The sequence below is a fragment of the Carcharodon carcharias genome, chromosome 8, assembly GCF_017639515.1.
Source record: "Carcharodon carcharias isolate sCarCar2 chromosome 8, sCarCar2.pri, whole genome shotgun sequence".
Classification (NCBI taxonomy): Eukaryota; Metazoa; Chordata; class Chondrichthyes; order Lamniformes; family Lamnidae; genus Carcharodon; species Carcharodon carcharias.
The window spans coordinates 83,433,406-83,456,550 of NC_054474.1; the positions used below are offsets into that span (position 1 = coordinate 83,433,406).

The window sequence follows — 23,145 nt, forward strand, 5'->3', positions numbered from 1 at the left end:
GCAAAACTGGACACTAGCATGAACATTCATTAAAGACTGAATACAAACACATTCCTCCACAATAAAGGAAAGACTCTAAACTCCCTTCATGCCATCAATGTTTGCCAGCCATGAGGTGTGCCAGTACATTTAGCTCCCTGACTAAGTTAGTCCAAACAAATAATGCTGCTGCACAGATGAATAAATTGGAAATAATATTTAGAAGTAGCAAATGAAACTTATTTTAATATACCCGTGCCATCTTCGTGCTCTCATAAAGTCTTAAGTTTTCTTCTCTGGCCACTATGTCTTTGTGCAAACCTGACTTTAGCAGCTGAGGTGGAGGCAGTCTGCTCAGTGCGCTATCCTGTTGCCTTTATGACCATGGTGGGTGTCCTCTAGAGATCCGGTGCCTTGAGGGCTCCAGCCTACTGGTGATCTCCTGCACTGGTGCAGGTGCACCTTCCACAACATCATCTACTGAAGGCAGTGAGGTCAATCGCAAAGGGGATGAGGAGAGGCCACACATCCTCGGGGTATCCTCACAGAAAATCCCTAGCGTGGCATGTACGCAATCCTTCTCCGTCTGCATGCGATGGCACCTCCTGTCTCCATGAGGACAAAGGGCAGATGCTGCATCCCCACCTTGTCTAGTCACTGTTGTATGGGGCCCATGGCTAAAGTGACAAAATGCAAGTCAGAATACATATAGGTTATATGTTGGACCCGGCTCTCCATGGCGGTAGCCATGTGCTCACATGTCTGAGAGATGGCAGAACTCATGGCTTTCATGGACTCCTCCACTTCCCATTGCCCGCACAAAGCTGTGCATGATCCCTGGCATCTCTGCCATAAATTCCCCTACCTTTTGCTCCATCTCCAGCAGGTTTCTTGTGGCTGCAACCAGAGGCCCAATATCAGCATGGGGCTCAGCAAGGACCTCGGCTGTCAGTCTCTCTCAGCTGCTGAGACTAGTGTGCAATGTGCTCACCAGACTGTGCTCCTGAATCCAAATGTGAACCCTCCACAATCCTAATGGGTGGAGGTGGTGGAAGAGCCAGGTGATGGTGCATTCTCTGAGGCAGTGGTGTCATCATTCCACAGGAACACAAGTTATAAAAGCAGGAGTAGACCATATTGCCCGCTGAGCCTGTTCTGCCATTCAATATGATCATAGCTGATCGTCGGCTTCAACCCCACTTTCCTGCCCGCTCCCCATTTCCCATATTTCCAGAGGTAGAATCTTCAGACTCCTGCTGTGGCTGTGGCCTGGGCATTGTGAGGACCTCTAGCGGAGAGCAAAAAGAACCACATTAATCTTCAGCGCAGTCAATGAACACTTCCCATTTCCTCAAATGCCTCCTGTGTGCCTGCCTGCCAGCACCAGGTTTGATGCATTCTCACTCTTATGCCTGGCCATTTCAGCCTTGCCACATGTGATCACCCGGCTGCCCTCCTCTCCTGCAATTTGCAGTGGCTCTTCCTTTGCAGAGGCAAGCAGCGTCAAGTCAGGCACTCCGCCTCTGGTCCTTGTCCTCGACCTCAAGTTGTGGATCTATTTCTCCTACATGACAACGCGCAGATTCAGTGACATGTCAAGTGACACCTAACCCCCTTGTCTGCACGCATCCCCATCACACATACTGACTTGTTAGTGGTATGTTGGACCCAAGCACTTGCAAAATCCAAACTGTCACATGCTTTGCCATGTAGCACTAAGGCTGATCACGTTTTCAGCAACCTGGCCTAGCTGCCCACTCACAAAGATACATTACTTGATGGCCCCATGAGCAACTCTTTGGTAATATTTGATCATGCCACTTACCCTGGTGAATTGCAGCAGGTCATTGACTCTTTTCCTGGTACTGGACCCAGGATCTTTGGTGGAAAGATGGTTGTTCAGCTCCTTTATGATCACCATCCAGGCTGCCTTGGTCAGGAAGGAGCGTCTTCTGTTACCATCTATGGGGAAGAGCACCTCCTGCTGTTCCCTGATGTCCTCCAGCAGAATCTGCAGGGAGGTGTCACTAAACCATGGGTCAGCCTCTGTATAGGACCAGACACTTGTGCATTTGAAGGAGTTTGGTGGGTGGGGCGGGGACTCAGGACACAAGAAAGTGAGGGAAGAGTAGTTTGAGGGGGGAAGGGGAGGGCGATGAAGAGTTGCAAGAAGAAACTAACCAAGGTGCTGATAAAATGGAGTTGAACAGGAAAGTTGTGGCTTGATACAGAACCTCCTTGTATATCCAGGAAGCTCTTTGATAGCTCATGCGTACCTGCTGCAAAGTCACTTGATGGCAGGATCCACTAATGAATACCCTCCATGCCTCCTACTCGCATGCGTCTCCTGTGTCCACCACTGGCCCTTTGAATTTTAATTCTAATTGTGTGTGCGCCAGACACACAAGTAGCAGTGGCACCCACTTTTGGTTCTGTCGTCGGGAGACAAATGTTCCATTTTTCAAATTTTGCCCAGTATCTTAATAATTCTGCACAGTATCTCTAATAAATAGCACAGATTTTGTGCTTAGAATACATTGCCTTATTCAGTGCTTCAGTGCTATATGACCATTACTCTGTCAGGGCTAAATCTGTTCCTGTGGAAACAGGTGCACCTGTTGTTGCTGCTTTTTGTGTCCTACATGGGCAGACAGCTGCACTGGGGCTGCAACCTATATGATTCACCATAATGAATCTCTGCAGAGCTTTTGTGCCTCATCTGATAGATCTCCTTGCAGCTATCCAGTGAATCCATAAATCTCACCATCATGTTACACTGCATAATGTTCCCTTTCTAAGTTATTGTTGCTGAGCCAAAACTAGTACTCCAGGTATATAAAAGATCCTTAATCTTCTTTGTTTTCATAAAGTTCTGTCCAACCATAGATTCTTGATTTACATCATGTTGCCCTCTCATATTTCTGATAATCCCAGGGCTTGACACTTCTACAATTTTTCCAATGCATAGCTGACATTGGGTACTTCTAAATGCCAATCATAATAAATATAATTTTGTTAGTGGCAATGGAAAAAGTTACAGTGAATCATGACATAATTACAAATAATTATCTTTTCACAGTTCCAGAAGGAGAATGTGGGAGGAACTCTCACTATATTCCAATCCTTTCTGCTCTTGTGTTTAAAGCCAAACTCTTACACAAAAAAAGGACACAGCAGGCAACAGGTGGCTAGCCTCCCAACCCTGAAGCTTTTGATGCTATGTAAGGAATGGAGGGTTTATTTGGGAGGGATTCCTTGGACTTGTAAAAATAGCAGTGGACAACTGAAAGTATCATATTATTTGGATGCTCTGTGATTTGCACAAATATTACATTTAATTGTCCATATGCACTGGTAATGTGTAAATGCATTACAGTGCACACAACTAGTAATAGTGCAGTATCCAAATAGATAAATGTCCTGTGCGTTCATTTTATCAATGGACTATCAACTGCACTCACAGAATTCAAAGCAACTGATGAAAACGAGGAAGAACGTGGTAATATACTGAGTGCAAGGAAGGATGAAACTGCAGTTGTGGTATTTTATGAGATGCCAAGAGGTAAAGGGCACAGACTAAGTATGCTAGAGTAGGGTTTGATTGACGAGTCACTTGCCTCTTTGCAAACAACACTGAAAGGTGATCTGCATAGTATGGGTGAGTCCTCTGTCTCAATCCTTAGGCGTTCCTGACAGCTGCCTCAAATGACTGCGGGGTTGATTAAAATCAGTGAATAGGGGTCCATGCTTGAATTAGCAGCCTTGAGAAATTGGTGCCTGAGAGAGTTTGATTCAGTCATTTTTAAGCACTTCCTGAAAACACCTGATGCAAATGCTCAGGGAGCAGGCTGAAGCAGAGGTATTCAATGGGAACCCCACCTCCATTAAGGCAAATTTGGGATAGTGATTTGGCTGCATTTAGCAAGTCTTTGTACCTAAACCAGAGCTGACTTTTGGCTGCAGCACATTTTGTTATTTCAGTGGCTGCAGGAGTGTTGAAAAAGATAGAAATGTACCTCAACATTATAGGGAAGCAGCTGACTTGTGTGACCTGTTGCAGCACAAATTGGAGGAAAACACTAATGCACACACAGCAGCACCAGTGGCTCTCAACCTCAATGCCCTAGCCTCATTCCAGACAACAACAGGTTACTTAAGTAACACCAATCAATTTGCTGTCCATATGGTCATCAATCAGGTGGCATATGCCCTCTTTTTAAGGAGACAGCAGTACATCATCTTCCCCACAGAGACATCAGCTTCCCCCATGGAGCCAATGCTGTTGTCATTAGGCTGTGTCTCTACACCCCCACTGCCCTGCGTGACAACAATGAGTGTAGTGATGCTCTGAAGTATTTTCAAAACAGACGCTGTACTATATCTTACATCCATTTTAACTAAAACAAAAGCAAGATATTGCAGATGCTGGAAATCTGAAACAAAAAAGAGAAAATGCTGGAAACACTCCTCAGACCAGGCAGCACTTATGGAGGGGGAAACAGAATTAACATTCCAGGTTGATGTCCTTTCACCAGAACTGGAAGAGGTTAGAGATGTAATAGTTTATAAGGAAGTACAGAGCCGGGGATGTAAGGGGCGGGGGGGGGGGGGGGGGGGGGGGGGGGGGGGAAGGGAGGACCTAAAAATGTTATCTATATATTGTTTGATATTGGTTCTAATCAGCTAATATTCAGCTCTTATTTCCTGATTTGAACCCTCAATCTGTAAACACACAATTTGCTAATTATATTGAAGAAATCATATTTATGCTCAGTATCATTTTTTTCTTCAAGTTACCTGCAGACTGTGCAAACAAAGCACTTTGGATGGAATGTTCTTCCAAGAGCTGAGATCACCTCTCCACCAATGAAGTCCCCACAACTGTCACAACGAGTCCCATACATTCGTTGATAATCCAATGTGCAGATATATTCTCCATTTTTGTAGAAGAAGTTTGCTTGTGCCAAGTCGGAGCCACAAACTGTAAAACAGCGATAATTATATTAGACTGATATGCTTCAATCTAGCCCCCAGCTGTGCCCTAAATCTCAGCATTGGTGTTGATTTGCACATTTAAAATGAGATTTGGATCCAAGCCTGCTGTCAGTCAGGATCTGATATGTCCTGTTCTATGTATATCTAATCCAACTCAATCTAAACTAACCCCCTTATGTAAAGTGTATATGACGAGGGTTAAAATTTTAGATATTAGAAAGTTAAGGACTGATATACTTTTGTCTCTTCAATAAAGACAATTCAAAGAAAAACAAAATAATTAATCCTGTACATTGATGAATTATTGTTTGCATCATTTAACGTTACAAAAAGTGTGTATGTGAACGATTAAAATGATGATACTGCACACCTAAATATATATTATATTGGACCACGGTCAGACACACCTCGTACTGATCACGGACCACTCCATAAGATGATCCCCCCAACCTTGAGATCACTGAATTCCCCCCGTGATTGGATTCACTGCATGTCCAGACACACCCTACCCTGATCACCAACACGCTCTGCAATTGGCCACCCTGCCAACCTTGTGATCCCTAAACACCACTGCGATTGGACAAGATTCAATGTCAATGAAATGCAAAGTCAACAACTTAATGTAAAACCAAGACACTTCACACTCACAAATCATCAACAACAATGACCATTTATATTTATATAATGCTTCTAATTTAACAAAATGTTCTAGAGCGTTTCACAGGGGCATTATTAAACAAAGTAGGACTTCCGGCCACATAAGGAGATGTTAGGTCAGATGACAAAAAACCTCATCAAAAAGAGGTAAGTTTTAAGGAGTGTCCTAAAGGACGAAAGTGAGGTAGAGAGCTGCAGATAAGGGATTCCAGAGCTTGGGGCCTAGGCAATTGTAGGCACAGCCACCAATGGTGGAGCAATTATAATTAGGAATGCACAAGAGGCCAGAATTAGAGGAGCACAGAAATCTCAGGGGACTGAGGGAGAGGACATTACTGAGATGGGAAAGGGTTAGGCCAAAGAAGGATTTGAAAATAAGGAAGAGGATTTGAAAATCAAGATGTTGCTTGAGTGGGAGCCAAAGTATGTCAATGAATACAGGTGATGGGAATGGGACTTAGTGTGTGGTAAGGGATGGGCATAGAAAACAGGAGCAGGAGTAGGCCATTCAGCCCATCGAGCAGAGTTTTGGATGACATCAAGTTTGCAGAGGGTAGAATATGGGAGAACAGCAAGGAATGCATTGTAATAATTGGGTTTAGAGGTAAAGAAGGTAAGAATGAAGGTTTCAGAAGCAAATGAGCTGAGATGGACAAATTCAGGTGATGTTACAAAGGTGGAAAGATTGTCTTCCTGATGGAAATAGTGATGCCCAATACATTGCAAGGAAGTCTAATAACAGAAAGATATTCAAAGCAGGATACAGGAAAGTGCATTTCCAGCATCAAAACTCACATTCTGGACCAGCTTTTAATAATTTGCATTCCTTGTAGCTCTAAATATAACAGATGGGGTGTTATCAAGGCACAATCTCAGAGATCTAGTGAATTAAACCCAAAACAATTCTTCCTAGGGAGCATAAGGCACAATCAAAATGATAACTACATGAAAAAGACTACCTCAGTCATCACCTGCTCTCTAATACTACTTCTCAATCTGGGAGGAAACTGTATTGATCACTGTATTGCATCCATAAAGCAATCAATAAACTGCATCCTGTTTGATCTCTTGCGGAGTGAAATAAAATGAGTAGATGCCCAAAATCATCAGCCAGCGGCCAACAAAAGTTCTTTTTCCTCAGTTGTTTTTGATTGTTTTCATAGAAATACAAGCCAAAGGTTTTTGAATAGGTTTAGCTTCATCTTGATTAAATAAAAACACTTGTGCTTTAATGTGCTGACAATTCTGTAGCATAAAATGATGAACTTGCAAATATCTATAAAAATTCATTCCAAACCAAATATATATGTCAGGAGGTAGGGAGAAAAAGATTCATGCACAATTGGATATACGGATCAGTGGGAATCCAATTGTCTAGTTTAAAGTGTCAGTTCAGGGACAGAGAGGTCAGAGCTGCTGCTGGACATTAAAATGGTGATAACTATGGTCTTTATCTTTAAAAGATAGCTTGGTTAAAGTGCATTTCCTGAAGTAATGAATGAGTTTTAATGTTTTGTGAACAGCAAAGGCGGCATAGTCCTCAGAGGCAGCTGACAAAAATGAGCTATGATTCAGTGCCCAGCGGCTAAAGGCACATGTACTCAGATGGTGGAACCTCAATAATTTTCATTGGGCCAGCTAATTGAACTTATTTCTAGGATATTGATGCTCACTGCAAATACTATCTCTTAGATCACAGGCCAGCTGAAGGAGGACAAGTGATTATGGGCAGGATTTAATCTGTGGTGTGCTGTTCATGACAGTGGAGCCAGAAATGGGCTCCGCTTCCGCTTTCGTGTCAGGAGCTGGCTCCCACATGATTCATGTGAAAATTTAAAGGGTCAGAAGTGAGCTTGTTAAACATGTGTAATTATGTGTGGTGGGGGTGGGTTTCCTTTGGAGGATCCTGCCATCAGGTGACAGTTCAGTAGGTCTAGGAGGGTTATAAAAATACCACCTGGATAAGCAGGGAGGCTCTACATCAAGGCCCCCACTTTGTTGTACACCTCCCTCTGTCACAAGTCTGAGCCATTTGCTGTGCAACCCTACACCTGCCACAGGCTCCCACAAACCTCTTCCTCTATCATAGCTCCATCAAACCCGCCGCACCACCCCCCCCCCCCCCCAGCTCCCCCGCTTATTAATCTTTGTTCTCCTTTATAGGTCCCTGTGATCCAGACCCTGAGCCTCATCCAATCCAGGAGACCAAAGACTCCAGCTGTGAGGAAGATGACATAGAAGATGCACCATTACCTGCTTCTCCCACATCCTCCACCAGATTAGGTACACTCACTTAGGTCACAGAGGGATCACATTTAGAATCTCTTGTGTGCACAGCACAGGCACGTCCCAGCAGCTGAAGGACAGCCAGGTCTCAGGCATTCATAGGACTGTTGAGGAATAGGCTCACGATGAGCTGCATGCTAAGGATGGGTCTCTAATCATGGCCACAAGAAGCCTGCTAGAAATGCAGCAGAGGTTAGGGGAATATAGGTGGAGATGCCAGAGGTTATGTGCAAATTTGCATGGATAATAAAGGAGCCCATGCACGTTATGAGTTCTGCCATGTCTCAGGCAAATGAGCACATGGTTTCCTCCACGGAGAAGTTGACAACCGCGAGTACTTGATCCATATGCGCTCTGACCCACAATCCGTTGCTCTAGCCATGGTCTCCATTTGGCAGTAGTTAGACAAGAGGGGGATGTGGCACCTGGAACTCCATCCAGGGAGGTGCCATTTGCACCCAGATGGAGGAGGAGTGCATGCCAACTGCCCTGGGGGCTTCTTCTAAGAACAGCTCCAGGGTGAGCAGCTTCTCCTCATTCCTGCAACTGACCCCATTGCCTCCAGTAGGCATGCTTGGGGAGGTTGCCCCTACACCCTTGCAGAACACCCCCAATAGGCTGGAGCCCACTAGACCTGGACCTCCAGTGGATGCCCCCCTACCAAAGTCATTGCAGGCCATGGGGGCATCACACCTCAGCTGCTTTGTTTGTGTCACACCAAGAAGTAGTGGTGGGAAAAGAACTTATGAGAGCTCAAAGGAGGCAATGTCTTTTACGACATTCACTTTGTCACATGTAAATATTGCACAATATATTGCTTTCATTTTATTCATGTGCATATCATTATCCTATTTTGCAACTTGTTCAGCCAGAAACCAAATGATACTATCATGCCTCATGATAGGTACTCATTGAAGGTTGCTGGGGAATGTTAGGCATCTACTTCATTGTGCAAGAGACTAGAGCGTTTTTGTTTGTAATCACTCTTTACTTAATGTTCATATGCATGTCCATTTAGGTGTTTACCAGTCTCTGGGATGGGGGGAATATGGAGGTTTTGCAAACGCTCCATTGCTGTGTCAAGGAGATAGTCTGAGATTGTATTCCACAGGGCCAATTGAACTGCCTTTTGTGAAGTTAAGGACCTGAAATAATGGCACAGGTTCTGAGATTTTGGTCACGATAGAATATACAAACATATAAATTAGGAGCAGGAGTAAGCGACTTAGCCCCTCGAGCCTGCTCTGCCATTCAATAAGATCATGGCTGATCTGACTGTAACCTCCTGCCTACCCCCGAAAATCTTTCACCCCCTTCTTTATCAAGAGTTGATCTACCTCTGCCTTGAAAACATTCAAAGACTCTGCTGTCTTTCGAGGAAGGGAGTTCAAAGATTCAATACCCTCTGAGAGAAAAAAAATTCTCATCTCTGTCTTAAATGGATGACCCCTTATTTTTAAACAGTGACCCCTAGTTCTAGATTCTCCCACAAGAGGAAACATCCTTCCCACATTCACCCTGTCCAGACCTCTCAGGATCTTATATGTTTCAATCAAGTTGCCTCTTACTCTTCTAAACTCTCGTGGATAGAAGCCTAGCCTGTTCAACCTTTCCTCACAAAATAACCCACCCATTCCTGGTATTAATTTAGTAAACTTTCTCTGAACTGGTTCTAATGTATTTACATCCTTCCTTAAATAAGGAGATCATTACTGTATACAGTACTCCAGATGAGGTCTCACCAGTGTCCTGTACAGCTGAAGCATAACCTCCCTACTTTTTTATTCAATTCCCCTCACAATAAATACTAACATTAGCTTTCCTAATTATTTGCTGTACCTGCATGCTAGCTTTTTGTGATTCATGCACTAGGACACCCAGGTCCCTCTGCATCTCAGAGCTCTGCAATCTCTCACCATTTAGATAATATACTTCTCTTTTATTCTTCCTGCCAAAATGGACAATTTCACAGTTTCCCACATTTTACTCCATTTGCCAGGTCTTTGCCGACTCACTTAACCTATGCCCCTTGTAGCCCCCGAATGTCCTCTTCACAGCTTAGCACATGACGTATGCCACTGGTGCATCAGTTGTCCAGGGTAACAGTCTTCAGTAGCGAGTGTGTGTGACGTCCAGAGGTCCACTGTCCTTGCTATGCTAGGTGGTAGAAAATGCAACTTCAGAGGTAGCTCCTGAGGGGGTGGCTGGCAGGGGTTGTTAGACATCCCGTGTTGGCAAATGTGTCTCAGTGATGGGACAATGGTCTTCTAGGTCCCACAGTCTTGGCCTAATCTCGTGTATATGAGATTGTCCCTGGAATCCCTGGCATGTCTCTCCATGATCCTGGCAGCCAGTAAAGACATGTTCATGTCCTCTTCCTCGGGCTTATCCCATTCGTTTCCATCTCAGGAGGAGCGTTGCTCCTCCATGTCGTCTTGATGCAAGGGTTTGCAGTGTTGTGTGGCCATGTTGTGCAATGCACAACATGCCACAACTATTCATGAAACCCACTGTGCTATGAACTGCAGAGCCCCTCTGCACCTGTCAAGGCAATGGAACCAAATTTTTCAGCATGCCAATCGTCTGTTTGCTGATGGCTCCAATGGAGATGTGGGCTTCATCATAGCACTCTCCATTGCACCTCACTCATGGGGATACCTCACTGGCGTCACTAACCAGGCCCAGATAGAGTAGCCCTTGCCACCCAGGATCCAGCCATCAACCTGGGCTGGGGCCTCAAAGAGCTCAGGAAGCTGCAAGCTTGGTAAGATTTATGAGTAATGAGAGCTCCCTGGGAAATGGGCACAGACCTGTATCATTCTATGCCTGTGGTCACAAACCAGTTGGCGTTTAGAAGGTGGAATCCGTTGCTGTTCACATATGCCGCTGGCTGTTCTGAGAGAGCTTGAATGGCAACATGAGTGCCTTCAATTACCCCTAGGGAAATGAGGGATGGGCACAAAGCCCATTGTCCTGCCCACCTGGCTGTCTTCATCTGTGGTGAACCTGATGAACTCATGGCACAATGGAAGAGGGCATTGGTCACCTCTTTGGTGCACTTGTGTGTGAAATGCCATACATGTCGCCCTTGGAGCCCTGGAAGCAGCTAGTGGCAAAAAAGCTGAGCGCCATAGTCACTCTGAGGACCACAGACATGGGGTTGTTGCCAAATCCATGTGTCTGCAGGTCTGGCTGCCGTGTCTGGAAAATTTCAGAGACCGCTTCCCGGGACAGCCTCAGGCAACTCCGGCATTGCCTCTTGGGCATCTGGGGGTAGTTTGTCCATGTCTTGAAGAAATGCTGATGTGCAGTGATCTTGTTCTCCAATGCCTTCTCTGGATGGCTGCCTCAGTCTGAACCCGCCATCGTAATTTCAAAGTTTTGGCTTCCGCATAATTAACTCACCCCATCTCCACATTTCTTGCTCCTGGGGTTATAATTAAATTCCACCCTTTGAATTCCAACTTTGCTTTCAATTTCTCATTTAGTATTTCTCACTCTCATAGAGAATAATTTCATGTTGCAAGAATCTAAGGTCCAAAGCTGTGCCCGTTGTCAGTTTTGTTCTTTTTATACACAGATAACTACATCAGGAACAGCTAAACGTTAAAGACCTTTACAGATAAATGTCTTTTTTCCTTTAACCAGCTGGTTTCCATTCAGGTTTCACCCCAACACAGTACCAAAATGGCTCTTATCAAAGTCAGAAACTACATCTAATATGACTATGACAAAGGTAAACTATCACTCCTTGTTGTTCTCAACCTGTCTGCAAGCTTTGACACGATTGACCACACCATCTTCCTCCAACGCCTCTTCTCCATTGTCCAGAGGGATTGCATTTGCTTGGTTCCACTCCGATCTATGAAGGTGTAGCCAGTGAATCATCTGCAATGGTTTCTGTTCCCACTCCCACACCATTAACTTTGGTGGCCCTCAAAGAACTATCCTTGGCCCCTTCCTACTTCGCATCTACATGCGTCCCCTCACAACATTATTTGAAAATGTCAGGTTCCACATGTAGACTGATGATACGCAGCTCTACCTCACTGTCATCTTTCTTGATCCCTCTTCTAACTCTAAGCTGTCTAAATTGTCAGTCTGTTTGTTCAACATCCAGTATTGGATGAGCAGAAATCTCCTCCATGTAAACATTGGGAAGACTGAAACCACTGGTTTCAGTCTCCACCACAACCTTTGTTCCCAAGGCAATGATTCCATCCCTCTCTCTGACAACTGTATCAGGTTATATAAGACTTTTGCAACCGTGGTGTTGCATTTGACCCCAAGTTAAGTTTCTGACCACACCCACGTCATCACTAAGACCACCAACTTACACCTCCATAACATTGCCTTACTCGTTCCTGCTCCTCTGCTGCTGAAACCCTTATGCACGTTCTTGTTACCAATTTGTTTCATAATTTGAACATAGCCTGGCCAGCTTCCCACCTTCCACAAACTTGAGCGCATCCAAAACCCTTCTGCTAATGATCTAACTTGCAACAAGCTCTGTTCACCCAATACCCCTGTGCTCACTGACCTACACTGGCTCCCAGTTAAGCAACAGTTCAATTTTAAAATTCTCATCTTTATTTTCAAATCCCTCCATGTCCTTGCCCTTTTCTTTGTAATTTCCTCTAGCCCGGCAACACCCCCCACTCCTGCCGAGGTGCCTGTACTCCCCCAATCGAGACCACTTGAATATGCCTGATTTGAATCACTCCACTGCCTGTTGTGCCTGCAGCTGTCAAAGCTCCAAGCTCTGGAATTCCTTTCCAAAATCTCTCTGCCTAACAGCCTCCCTGTCCTCCCTTAAGATGCTCTTTAAAATCTCCCTCTTGGACTAAGCTTTTTGTCATATATCTTAATATCTCCTTATGTGGTTCAATGTCAAAATGTGTTTGATAACACTCCTGTGAAGTGCCTTACAACATTTTATTTCTTTATAGGTATTATATGAATGCAAGTTGTTGTTGTTATTGAAGAGCAACTTTCATGAATGTTTTCAGCAGGATTTCTTTCCTTATTAAGCCAGATGTTGCTGCATGTGACAGTGAGAATTCAAGATTCTGAATAATTTAGTGAAGGTTATTGAAACAAAGTGTGATCCATATATATGCCTGAGAATGAACCCCAGGAATTATCACCATTATCTTCATAGTTCTTGAATGCTAATATGTTGCCCATTGATTATAATTAGGCAAAATAACCTACCCTTTACCACAAACCACAACGGGGTTAAAATTCAGTATTTGCAATCCTGGTGCGTAATGGGGATGCATCTCATAAATTTACACACTGCCAGCTACTGGATTTTTTGCCCATTAATTTTTAATGGATGGAAAGTCAACAGCTGATGTGAAATTTTGTGATTATGTGTTTCCAGCATGCACTAAGAGCACAGAAGTAAAAACTTCTACCTCGACATCAGTATGAGAAATGATTTATTTTATAATCCTAATAGATTATGACTTTGTTGCTGCATGAAACATTATCTGATCATTGTCAGATAATGTTTCATGATGCAGACTCAATGCTGTGGACTACCTCCCCAGAAATTCCCAGTGGAGATAAACATATCTTCTTAATTAGTCCAAATAATTTTGTTGCATAGAACTGTACATACATCAAACAACTGTGTTTGGCACGAGCCAGACAAATGTTTGTTCAGCTAGATTCTGATGTTGACGAAGATACCTGATAAAATAATCGTGTCCCAGGAGGTTGAGTTAGGGGGTTAGCCTTAATTCAGTGCAGGTGGAAAAAGTTTTAATTTAGTAATTTTATTTTCTGTTGGCCATCAAGTCTTCTATAAAATGAAATTGGGCAGATGTAGCCTGTTTTTCTTGGGTGTACCAGTCCTAAATATGAAGGTTGTCCACAAGTCACATTAAATATCCTCATTCAGAGAAAGAGGTAGGTGAAATGGAGTTTATACTAATAAATAATGGATGCTGCCATCAAGCTACATAGACAGGTTACCGTGAGATTTGATCTATATTTGGTTTGTGCTGTTTTGGGCTTTGGATGGCCTTGAAGCTGACAATGGGGCCAGGATTTTTTGGGAAGGCTGGAAGGGGAAGCGGCTTGCTTTTATTCTTTCATGTGGGTCACTGGCAAGGCCAGCATTTATTGCCCATCCCTCATTGTCCTGGAGGAGTTGGTGGTGAGCAGCCTTCTTCTACCACTGCAATCCATCTGGTGTAGGTAAACCCAGAGTGCTGTTAGGAAGGGAGTTCCAGGATTTTTATCCAGCAACAGTAAAAGAATGGTGAAATAGTTCCAAGTCAGGATAGTGTGTGGCTAAGAGGGGAACTTGCAGGTACTGGTGCTCCTTGTCTGCTGCCCTTGTCTTTCTAAGTGGTAGAGGTCACGGGTTTGGAACTTGCTTTCGACAGAGGCTTCCTGAGTTGCTACAGTGCATCTTGTAAAATGGTATATACTGCTGCCACTGTGTACTGGTGGTGGAGGGAATGGATATTTAAAGTTGTGTCTGGGGTACTGAGCTGCTTTGTCCTGGATGGTGTCAGTGTTCTTGAATGTTGTCAGAGCTGCACACATCCTGGCTTATGCCTTGTAGATGGTGGGCAGGTTCTTTGCGGAGTCAGAAGGTGAGCTACTCACGCAGAACTCCCAGTCTCTGACTTGCTTTTGTAGCCACCATATTTATATGGCTGGTTTAGTTCAGATTCTGGTCAATGGTAACCCCCAGGATGTTGAGAGTGGGGTTTCAGTAATGGTAGTACCAATGAATGCACCAATTGGTGCTAAGCATCATAATTGGTACTAATCATCAGCGAACATCCCCGCTTCTAAACTTATGATGGAGGGAAGGTCATCGATGAAGCAGCTCAAGATGGTTGGGTCAAGAGCACAACCCTGAGAAACTCCTGCAGTGTCCTGGTACCTGTGATGTTTGGCCTCCAACAACCATAACTGTCTTCCTTTGTGCTAGGTATGACTCTAAACAGTGAAGAGACTCCAACCAATGATTCCCGTGGATTTCAATTTTGTTCGGCCTCCTTGATGCCATCCCTGGTCAAATGCTGCCTTGAGGTCAAGGGCAGTCACTCTCACCTCACCTCTGCAATTCAGCTCTTTTGCCCATGATTGGACCAAAGCTGTAAAGCTGAGGTCAGGAGCTGAGTGGCCTTGGTAGAACTTTAACTGAGTATACCTGAGCAGGTTACTGCTGAATAAGTGCCATTGATAGCACTGTCAACACTTTTCATCACCAAGCTAATGATAAGAGTTGACTGATGAGATGGTCATTGGCTGCAATGGATTTATCCTGCATTTTGTAGACAGGAAATAGCTGGGGAAATTCTACATTGTTGGGTAGATGCCAGTGTTATAGCTATGCTACATACAAACATGTTAATTATGAGCAGGAATAGGTTGTTCACCCCTTTGAGCTGGCTGATCTAATTGTGGCCTCAGCTCCATTTTCCTACCTATCTATGCATTTTGACTCCCTGGTGAGTCAATAACTTTGCCTTGAAAATATTGAATGACCCTGCCTCCACTGCTCTCTGGGGAAAAAGTTTCAATGACTCAAAAACCTCTGAGAGAAAAAAATTTCTCATCAGCTCAATCTTAAAAGGGAGACCCCTTATTTTTAAGCTGTGTCCTCTAGTTCTAGTCTCTTCCACAAGGGGAAACATCTGTTCAGCATCCACTCTGTCAAGTCCCTGCAGGATCTTATATGTTTCAAAAAGATCACCCCTCATTCTTCTAAACTACCCAACCTTTCCTCGTAAAATAAACCCTTCATCCCAGGAATCAGTTAAGTGAAACTTCGCTGAACTGCTTCTAATGTAATTGTGCCCTGTTTTAAATAAGGAGACCAAAATTATACACAGCATTCCAGACGTGGTCTCACAAATGCCCCATACAACTGTAGCAAAATGTCCCTACTTTTATTTTATTTTCCATTGCCTTGCATAAATGTCACCATTCCATTTGCCTTTTTAATCACTTGCTGAGCCTGCATACTAACTTTTTGTTAGTATATACCAGGACACCCAGATCCCTCTCTGCTGAGAGTTCTGCAATCTCTCTCAATTTAAATAATATGCTGCTTTTCTATTCTTCCTGCCAAAGTGGACAAGTTCACATTTTCCCACATTATATTCCAACTGCCAAATTTTGGCTCACTCATTTAAACTATCTATCAAGTGGTCATTTGATAGTACAGAACTTATGTAATGCTGAAAAAAAAAAGACCTGTTGAAGCTTTTCATCTTGCACTCATAAGAGCACTTTGCAAGAATACCAATATAAGAGGAAAACAACAATTTATGCTGTATGTGATGAGAGTGCTGATTGGTTGGCAAGCAAACTCTGGTAGAGGTATTGCCATGGAGATGCACCAGTGATGGTGGCTGACATTTAACTGCCAAGCATTGTTTGAAATTTAAACCAGGCAACTTCGCCCTGATTGGTCAAGGCATTGCCCTGAGGAATGAGTCAGTGAATGGCTGTCACTTATTTTGTTTAGCTGAAACAGGCACAATGTGTGTACATATTCTTTTTGCCTGCAAAGAACAGGGCCCTATGTATTAATATAAAGTACAACCTTTCCAGTACAACCTTTTCAAAATAATCCTCAGTGTGCTCAGAATTATGCAGACAACCAAGTTAAGTCACTGACTCATTCCTCAGGACAATGCCTTAACTAATCAGGGTCAGGGTGCCAGTTTAAATTTCAAACAATGCTTGGCAGTTAATTGTCACTGACCATCACCAATGCATTCTCCATGGCAATGCCTCTACCAATCAGAGTCCACTTGTCAACCAATCAGCACTCTCTTCACAAACAGTATAAATTGTTGTTTTTCCCTTACATTGGTATTCTTGAGAAGTATCCTGATTAATGCAAGATGGAAAGCTTCAACATGTCTTTTTTTCAGCAATACTATCTAGATTCCTTTGCGGACTCCTTATGTCCTCTTCACAACTTACTTTCCTATCTATCTTTGTGTCATCAGCAAACTTAGCAACCATATATTTGGTCCCTTCATCCAGGTCATTGATATAAATTGTAAATAGTTGATGCCCTAGCAATAATCCCTCTGGCACCCCACTCGTTACATCTTGCCAACTCAAAATGATCTTTTTAAGCCTTCTCTGTTTGTTGTTAGCTAAACAATGCTCTATCCATGACAATATGTTATCCCTTACACCAGGAGCTCTTATTTTGTATTGTAATCTTTGAAATGGCATCTTGTCAAATGCCTTCTGGAAATCCAAGTACACCACATCTACGGGTTCCCCTTTATCCATGTTGCTTGTTTTTTCCTCAAAGTACTCTAATAAATTAGTCAAACATGATTTCCCTTTCACAAAACAAAACTCTGCCTGATTTCATTGAGAAATTCTAAGTGTCCTGCTTTAACCTCCTTAATAATAGATTCCAGCATTTTCCTTGTGACAAATGTTAGGCTAACTGGCCTGTAGTTTCCTGCTTTCAGTCTCCCTCCTTTCTTGAATAGAGGATTTACATTCACTATTTTCTAATCTGAATCCACAGAATTTTAGAAAATTAAAACCAATACGTTTTTCTTTCTCTGCAGTCACTTCTTTCAAGGCCCTTAGATGAAGTCCATCAGGACCTAGGGATTTGTCAGTCTTTCGTTCTAATAATATTCTAAGTGCCCTTTCCTGGTGATTGAAATTAAGTTTTGGTTCTTTCCTCCTTTTCACCTCTTGATTTACAATTATTTCTGGGATGTTATTTGTGTCTTCTACTGTAAAGACAGATGTGAATATCTATTTAATTCATCTGCCATTTTCTTATTTCTGTTATTAATTCCCCAGACTCACTCTCTAGAGGGCCAATGCTCACTTTAGTTATTCTTTTCCTTCTTAAATACCTGTAGAAACTCTTACTATCTGTTTTAATATTTATAGCCAGCTTTCTCTCATACTCTAATTTTGCTGTCATTTTTTTTAGTCATTCTTTGCTGCTTTTACATTCTGTCTAATCTTCTGACCTCCTGCTACTAAGCTTATGGAATAGTACACTTTTTCTTTCAATTTGATACTATCTTTATCTTCCCTAGTTAGTCACGGATGGTGCGTCTTTCCCTTAGAGTCTTTTTTTCTCACTGGAATGTATCTTTTGAGTGTTATGAAATAACGCATTAAATGTCTGCCACTGCATCTCTACTGATCCCTTAATCTAATTTTCTGCTTCACTTTAGGCAGTTCTGTCTTCATATCCTCATAATTGTCTTTATTTATGTGTAAAATACTAGCTTTAGATTCACTCTTCTCTCCCTCAAATTGGATGCAAAATTCAATCATTTTATGATCACTGCAACTTAAGGGTGCTTTTGCCATGAGGTCATGATTAATTCTGTCTTGTGGCATATTAAAACAGCTTGACAAAGGACGTGGCTAGTTCTGGAGCACACATCTTCAGTACTACAGCCGGGATGTTCTCAGAGCCCTAGTCTTTCCTGTGTCCGTTGCCATTTATTTGTATGTGTAGCCATTTCTTGATAGCACGTGCAGTGAATCGAATTGGCTGAAGACTGGCCTCTGTGATGTTGGGGGTCTTAGGAGGAGGCTGAGATGGATCATCAATTTGGCCCTTCTAGTTGAAGACGGCTGCAAACGCTTTAGCCTTACCTTTTGTGCTTATGTTCTTGGCTTGCCATCATTGATGAAAGGGATGTTTGTGGAGCCTCCTCCTCTGGTTAGTTGTTCAATTGTCCACCATCATTCATGACTGAATGTTGAAGGATTGCAGAGCTTAGATCTGATCCGTTGGTTGTGGGATCTTTAAGCTCTATCACATGACCTGTTTGGCATGCAAGTAGTTCTGTGTGTAGCTTTACTCAGTTGGTATCTCATTTTTAGGCATGCCTAATGTAACACCTGGCATATTCTCCTGCACTCTTCACTGAATCCCTGGTTTGATGGTAATGGCAGAGTGGAGATGTGCCAGGCTGTGAGGCTACAAATTGTGGTTGAATACAACTTTGCTGCTGCTGATGGCTCACAGTGCCTCATGGATGCCCAGTTTTGAGCTGGTTGATTTGTTCTGAATCTATCTCATCTAGCATGGTGGTAGTGCCACACAGCACAATGGACTGTAAAGTGGTCACAATACTGTCATGGACAGATGCCATCTGCGATAGGTAGAGTGGCAAGGGTGAGCTCATATAGGATTTTCAGTCTTGTTGGCTCCCTCACCACCTGCCACAGGCCCAGTCTGGCAGCAATGTCCTTGCGGACTCAATCAGCTTGGTCAGTAGTGGAGCTCCTGAGCCACTCTTGGTGATGGGCACCCAGAGTACATTCTTTGCCCTTGCTACCACCCATGCTACTTCTAACTGGGGTTTCAAGATGGAGGAATACTGATTCCTTAGCTGAGGGAGGGTGATAGGTGGCAATCAGCAGGAGGTTTCCTTGCCCACATTGGATCTAAAGCCATGAGGCTTCATGGGGTCTGGACCCCTTGTTGAGTACTCCCAGAGCAGTTCCCTCCCGACTGTATACCTTTGTGCCGCCTTCTCTGGTGGGTCTAGATATACAGGGATGGCGATGGAGGAGAAGAAATGAGTTCCGCAGAGAGAGTCATATTGGACTTGAAATGTTAACTTTGTTTCTCTCTGCAGAGATGCTGCCAGACCTCCTGAGCTTTTCCAGCACTTTCCATTTTTATTTCAGATCTCCGGCATCTGCAGTATTTTGCTTTTATTAGATGGTTTTAATTTCCCAAAATTCACTAGATTCTGGAAGGTTCCATTAGATTGGAAAATACCTAATGTAACTCCTTTATTCAAAAAGGGAGACAGAAAGCAAGAAACTACAGGCCAATTAGCTTAACATCTGTCATAGGGAAAATCTTAGAAGCTATTATTAAAGATGTTATAAAAGGGCACTTGGATAAATTCAAGGTAATCAGGCAGAGTCAATATGGCTTTGCGAAAGGGAAATTATGTTTAACCAATTTTTTGGAGTTCTTTGAAGAAGTAACAGGTGCTATGGATAAAGGGGAACCAGTGGATGTACTGTACTTATATGTTCAGAAGGCATTTGATAGGGTGCCTCATCAAAGGTTATTGTGGAAAACAGGAAACAGAGTTAGGCATAAATGGCTCATGTTCTGGTTGGCAGGATGTGACAATTGTTGTGCCACAGGAATCAGTGTTGCAGCCTCAACTCTTTACAATTTATATAAATGATTTGGATGAAGGGACCAATGACATGGTTGCTAAATTGGCTGATGACACAAAGATAGGTAGGAAAGTAAGTTGTGAAGACGACATAAGGAGGCTACAAAAGGATACAGATTGGTTAGGTGAGTGGGAAAAGATCAGGCAAATTAAGTATAATGTAGGAAAATGTGAGGTTGTCCATTTTGGCAGGACGAGTAAGAAAGAGGCATATTATCTAAACAGTGCAGAGCTCTGAAATGGAGAGATCTGGGTGTCCTAGTGCACGAATCACAAAAGGTTAGTATGCAGGTACAGCAAGTAATTAGCAAAGCTAATAGAATGTTATCATTTATTGCAAAGTGAATTGAATACAAGAGTAGGGAGGTTATGCTTCAGTAATACAGGGCATTGGTGAGGCCACATCTTGAGTCTCCTTATTTAGTGAAAGATGTAAATACATTAGAAGCAGTTCAGAGAAGGTTTACTAGATTAATACTTGGAATGGGTGGGTTGTCTTATGAGGAAAAGCTGGACAGGGTAGGCTTGTATCTGCTGGAGTTTAGAAGAGTAAGAGGCGACTTGATTGAAACATACAAGCTCCTGAGGGAACTTGACAGGGTGAATGTGGAGAGGATGTTTCCTCTTCAGGTAGAATCTAAAATTCAGGGTCATTGTTTCAAAATAAGGGGTCGCCCATTAAGGACAGAGATGAAGAAAAATGTTATCCCTCAGAGAGTTGGGACATTTTGGAATTCTCTTCCTCAAAAGGTGGCTGAGGCAACGACCTTAACTACCTTTAAGGAAGAGGTAGATAGATTCTTGAAAAGCAAGGGGCTGAAAGGTTATTACAGGACGCAGAAATGTGAGGTTAAAATCAGATCAGCCATGGCCTTATTGAATGGTTGAGAAGGCTCAAGGGGCTGAGTGGCCTACTCTGCTCCTAATTCGCATGTTTGTACGTAAACCCTGTCAGTGAGAGAAACCCTGTCAGTGAGATAAACATTATCAGTGAGAAAGCTCTGTCAGTGAGAGAAACCCTGTCAGTGAGAGAAACCTTATCAGTGAGAGAAGCACTGCCAGTGAGAGAAATCCTGTCAGTGAGAGAAACCCTGTCAGTGAGAGAAACCTTGTCAGTGAGAGAAGCTCTATCAGTGAGAGAAACCCTGTCATTGAGAGAAGTTCTGTCAGTGAGAGAAACTTTGTCATTGAGAGAAGCTGTGTCAGTGAGAGAAATCTTGTCAGTGAGAGAAACCTTGTCATTGAGGGAAACCCTATTGCTGATGAAGCAGTAATTTTGAAGGCCTGCAGAGGAAGAAGGCAGCTCTAGGCATGGAGAAAGTTGATCCCGGCTGGTCCCATGGTTCAGTAACATCTCCCAGCATGTTGTCTGGGGAAAGGTGGGAGGTCCTCTTCCCCATGGACAGAAGGAGAACGCCCCACCTAACCAAGCAAGCCTGAACAGAGATCGCAAAGGAGGTCAGAAGTCATGGGATCTCCCGCAGAACTTGGCTGTAGCCGCAAGCGGGTCAATGACCTTTATTGTTCTGCCATGGCCAGTATGCCACCCCTCGCTTCCCCTAGGGCCTTACAAGTAGCAATGTGTGAGAATGAGATGGGTGAAAAGGGATTGCCCACTCAATTAGTGACAATGGGGTCAGGGAACAGCAGATCCTGTTAAAGGAATGGTTGTATCTCAGTCAACAAGCACTGTCTGTCAGTGCTGACTGTAGCAAGTTTGCTTCAGAGTGGTAATAATGCAGGAGGCTTACATGTGTCGCCATCTTGGATAGCTAGGCTGCCACCTGCTTGTGTGTTGTACCCACTTGTCTGGTGACTAACATTGTTCGTTTTTATTCCTGCAGGAAAAGAGAATGCACACTGCAAAATGAAAAGGCCCAAACTGGTGCTGGGGTGCCATTTCTTGTCATTCTTCTATCATTAGAAGGGGCAGCTCTGTAATTGGCAGGGCAACATAGCAGCTGTTTTGCAAGCTGCTTGACGCCCCATATAACGACAACCAAATAAAAGGCACAAGGACTTATAGAACCGGAGGCAATTGTGTACATCAGAGGCTTATTTTTAGCTCAGGCTTAATTTTAAAATATACATTTCACTAGAATTAATTAAATAAAACATTATATAACAACTGTTTTATTTCATAAAAATAAATAGTTTTCTTTATCTAAGGTCAAATTACACAGCATCTGGTTACACTTATTCTGGGAAAATTCTGAGACATTTGCAATGGAGTCAGCCTGAGGCTCAGTTGTAGCATTCTTGTCTTTAGGCAGAATTTTGCCCTTGGTGGGCGGGCTCAGCAGGGGCAGTTGGGAAGCTGCCTGTCGACTGTGATTGGGTCTGGAAGGCAATTTCATGCTGGTGGGCTGGTGCTGGAAGCACTTCAATGGTCTGTTGCGATCGTGAAGGCTGAGTACCGTGTTGGCATGGGTCAGTGTGGAAAACAGTTAAGGGCTGGCCATCCCCCCCCGTTTACCTCAGTGGTGTTAGAATGTGAGTGCCAACTGTCAATGATGCTGGAGCTGGCCAAAGGGGGAGCACTTAGATGTAGCACCCACAAATGTAAACTTAAACCACCTTAAGCACAAGATGGGCTTATCACGGGTGATATTTTGTTTCCTCATTTTGCTATGACTTTTTTAATGCTGTGATAAACAACACCAGTTAATGTTTGGTTCAGCAATGTGTTACATGCAACATTAAATGAGATTTTATTTTGTGCTATTGGCTTCTGTATGCTTCATTTGTTCTGTAGGTGCAATGATGTAATGTGTAATGATGGACGTGTGTCTCCTGAAAATTTATTGCACAGGCACAGAGTGTATATTGGTGGCCAAGGAAATGGTCCTGTCAGGGATCAAATATGGATGCTGCAGCCCTGGCATGTGGTGGTGATTCTTATTTGGTAGGCTAGCTGAAGGAGCATTGGATCAAAGTGTCCTGGGTGTCCCTGCCTCCCTGGAGGTTACCCAGGTCAGCGCCCATGCCCTCAGTATTCTCCTCACCATGCTCGTCCTCGGACTTACTACTGGACTCATCA

The 23,145-nt window shown here is 43.4% G+C and overlaps 1 protein-coding gene across 6 annotated transcripts in view; it reads right to left on the bottom strand.

Annotated features, from left to right (window-relative positions):
• The window catches only part of ablim3 (actin binding LIM protein family, member 3), a 328,604-nt gene that overhangs the window by 183,674 nt on the left and 121,785 nt on the right, over positions 1-23,145 (bottom strand). For all 6 annotated transcript variants that reach the window (XM_041193207.1, XM_041193210.1, XM_041193208.1 and 3 more), the window contains exon 3: positions 4,777-4,960. In XM_041193207.1, coding sequence (XP_041049141.1) covers positions 4,777-4,960 — 184 coding nt within the window. The remainder of the gene's footprint in view (positions 1-4,776; positions 4,961-23,145) is intronic.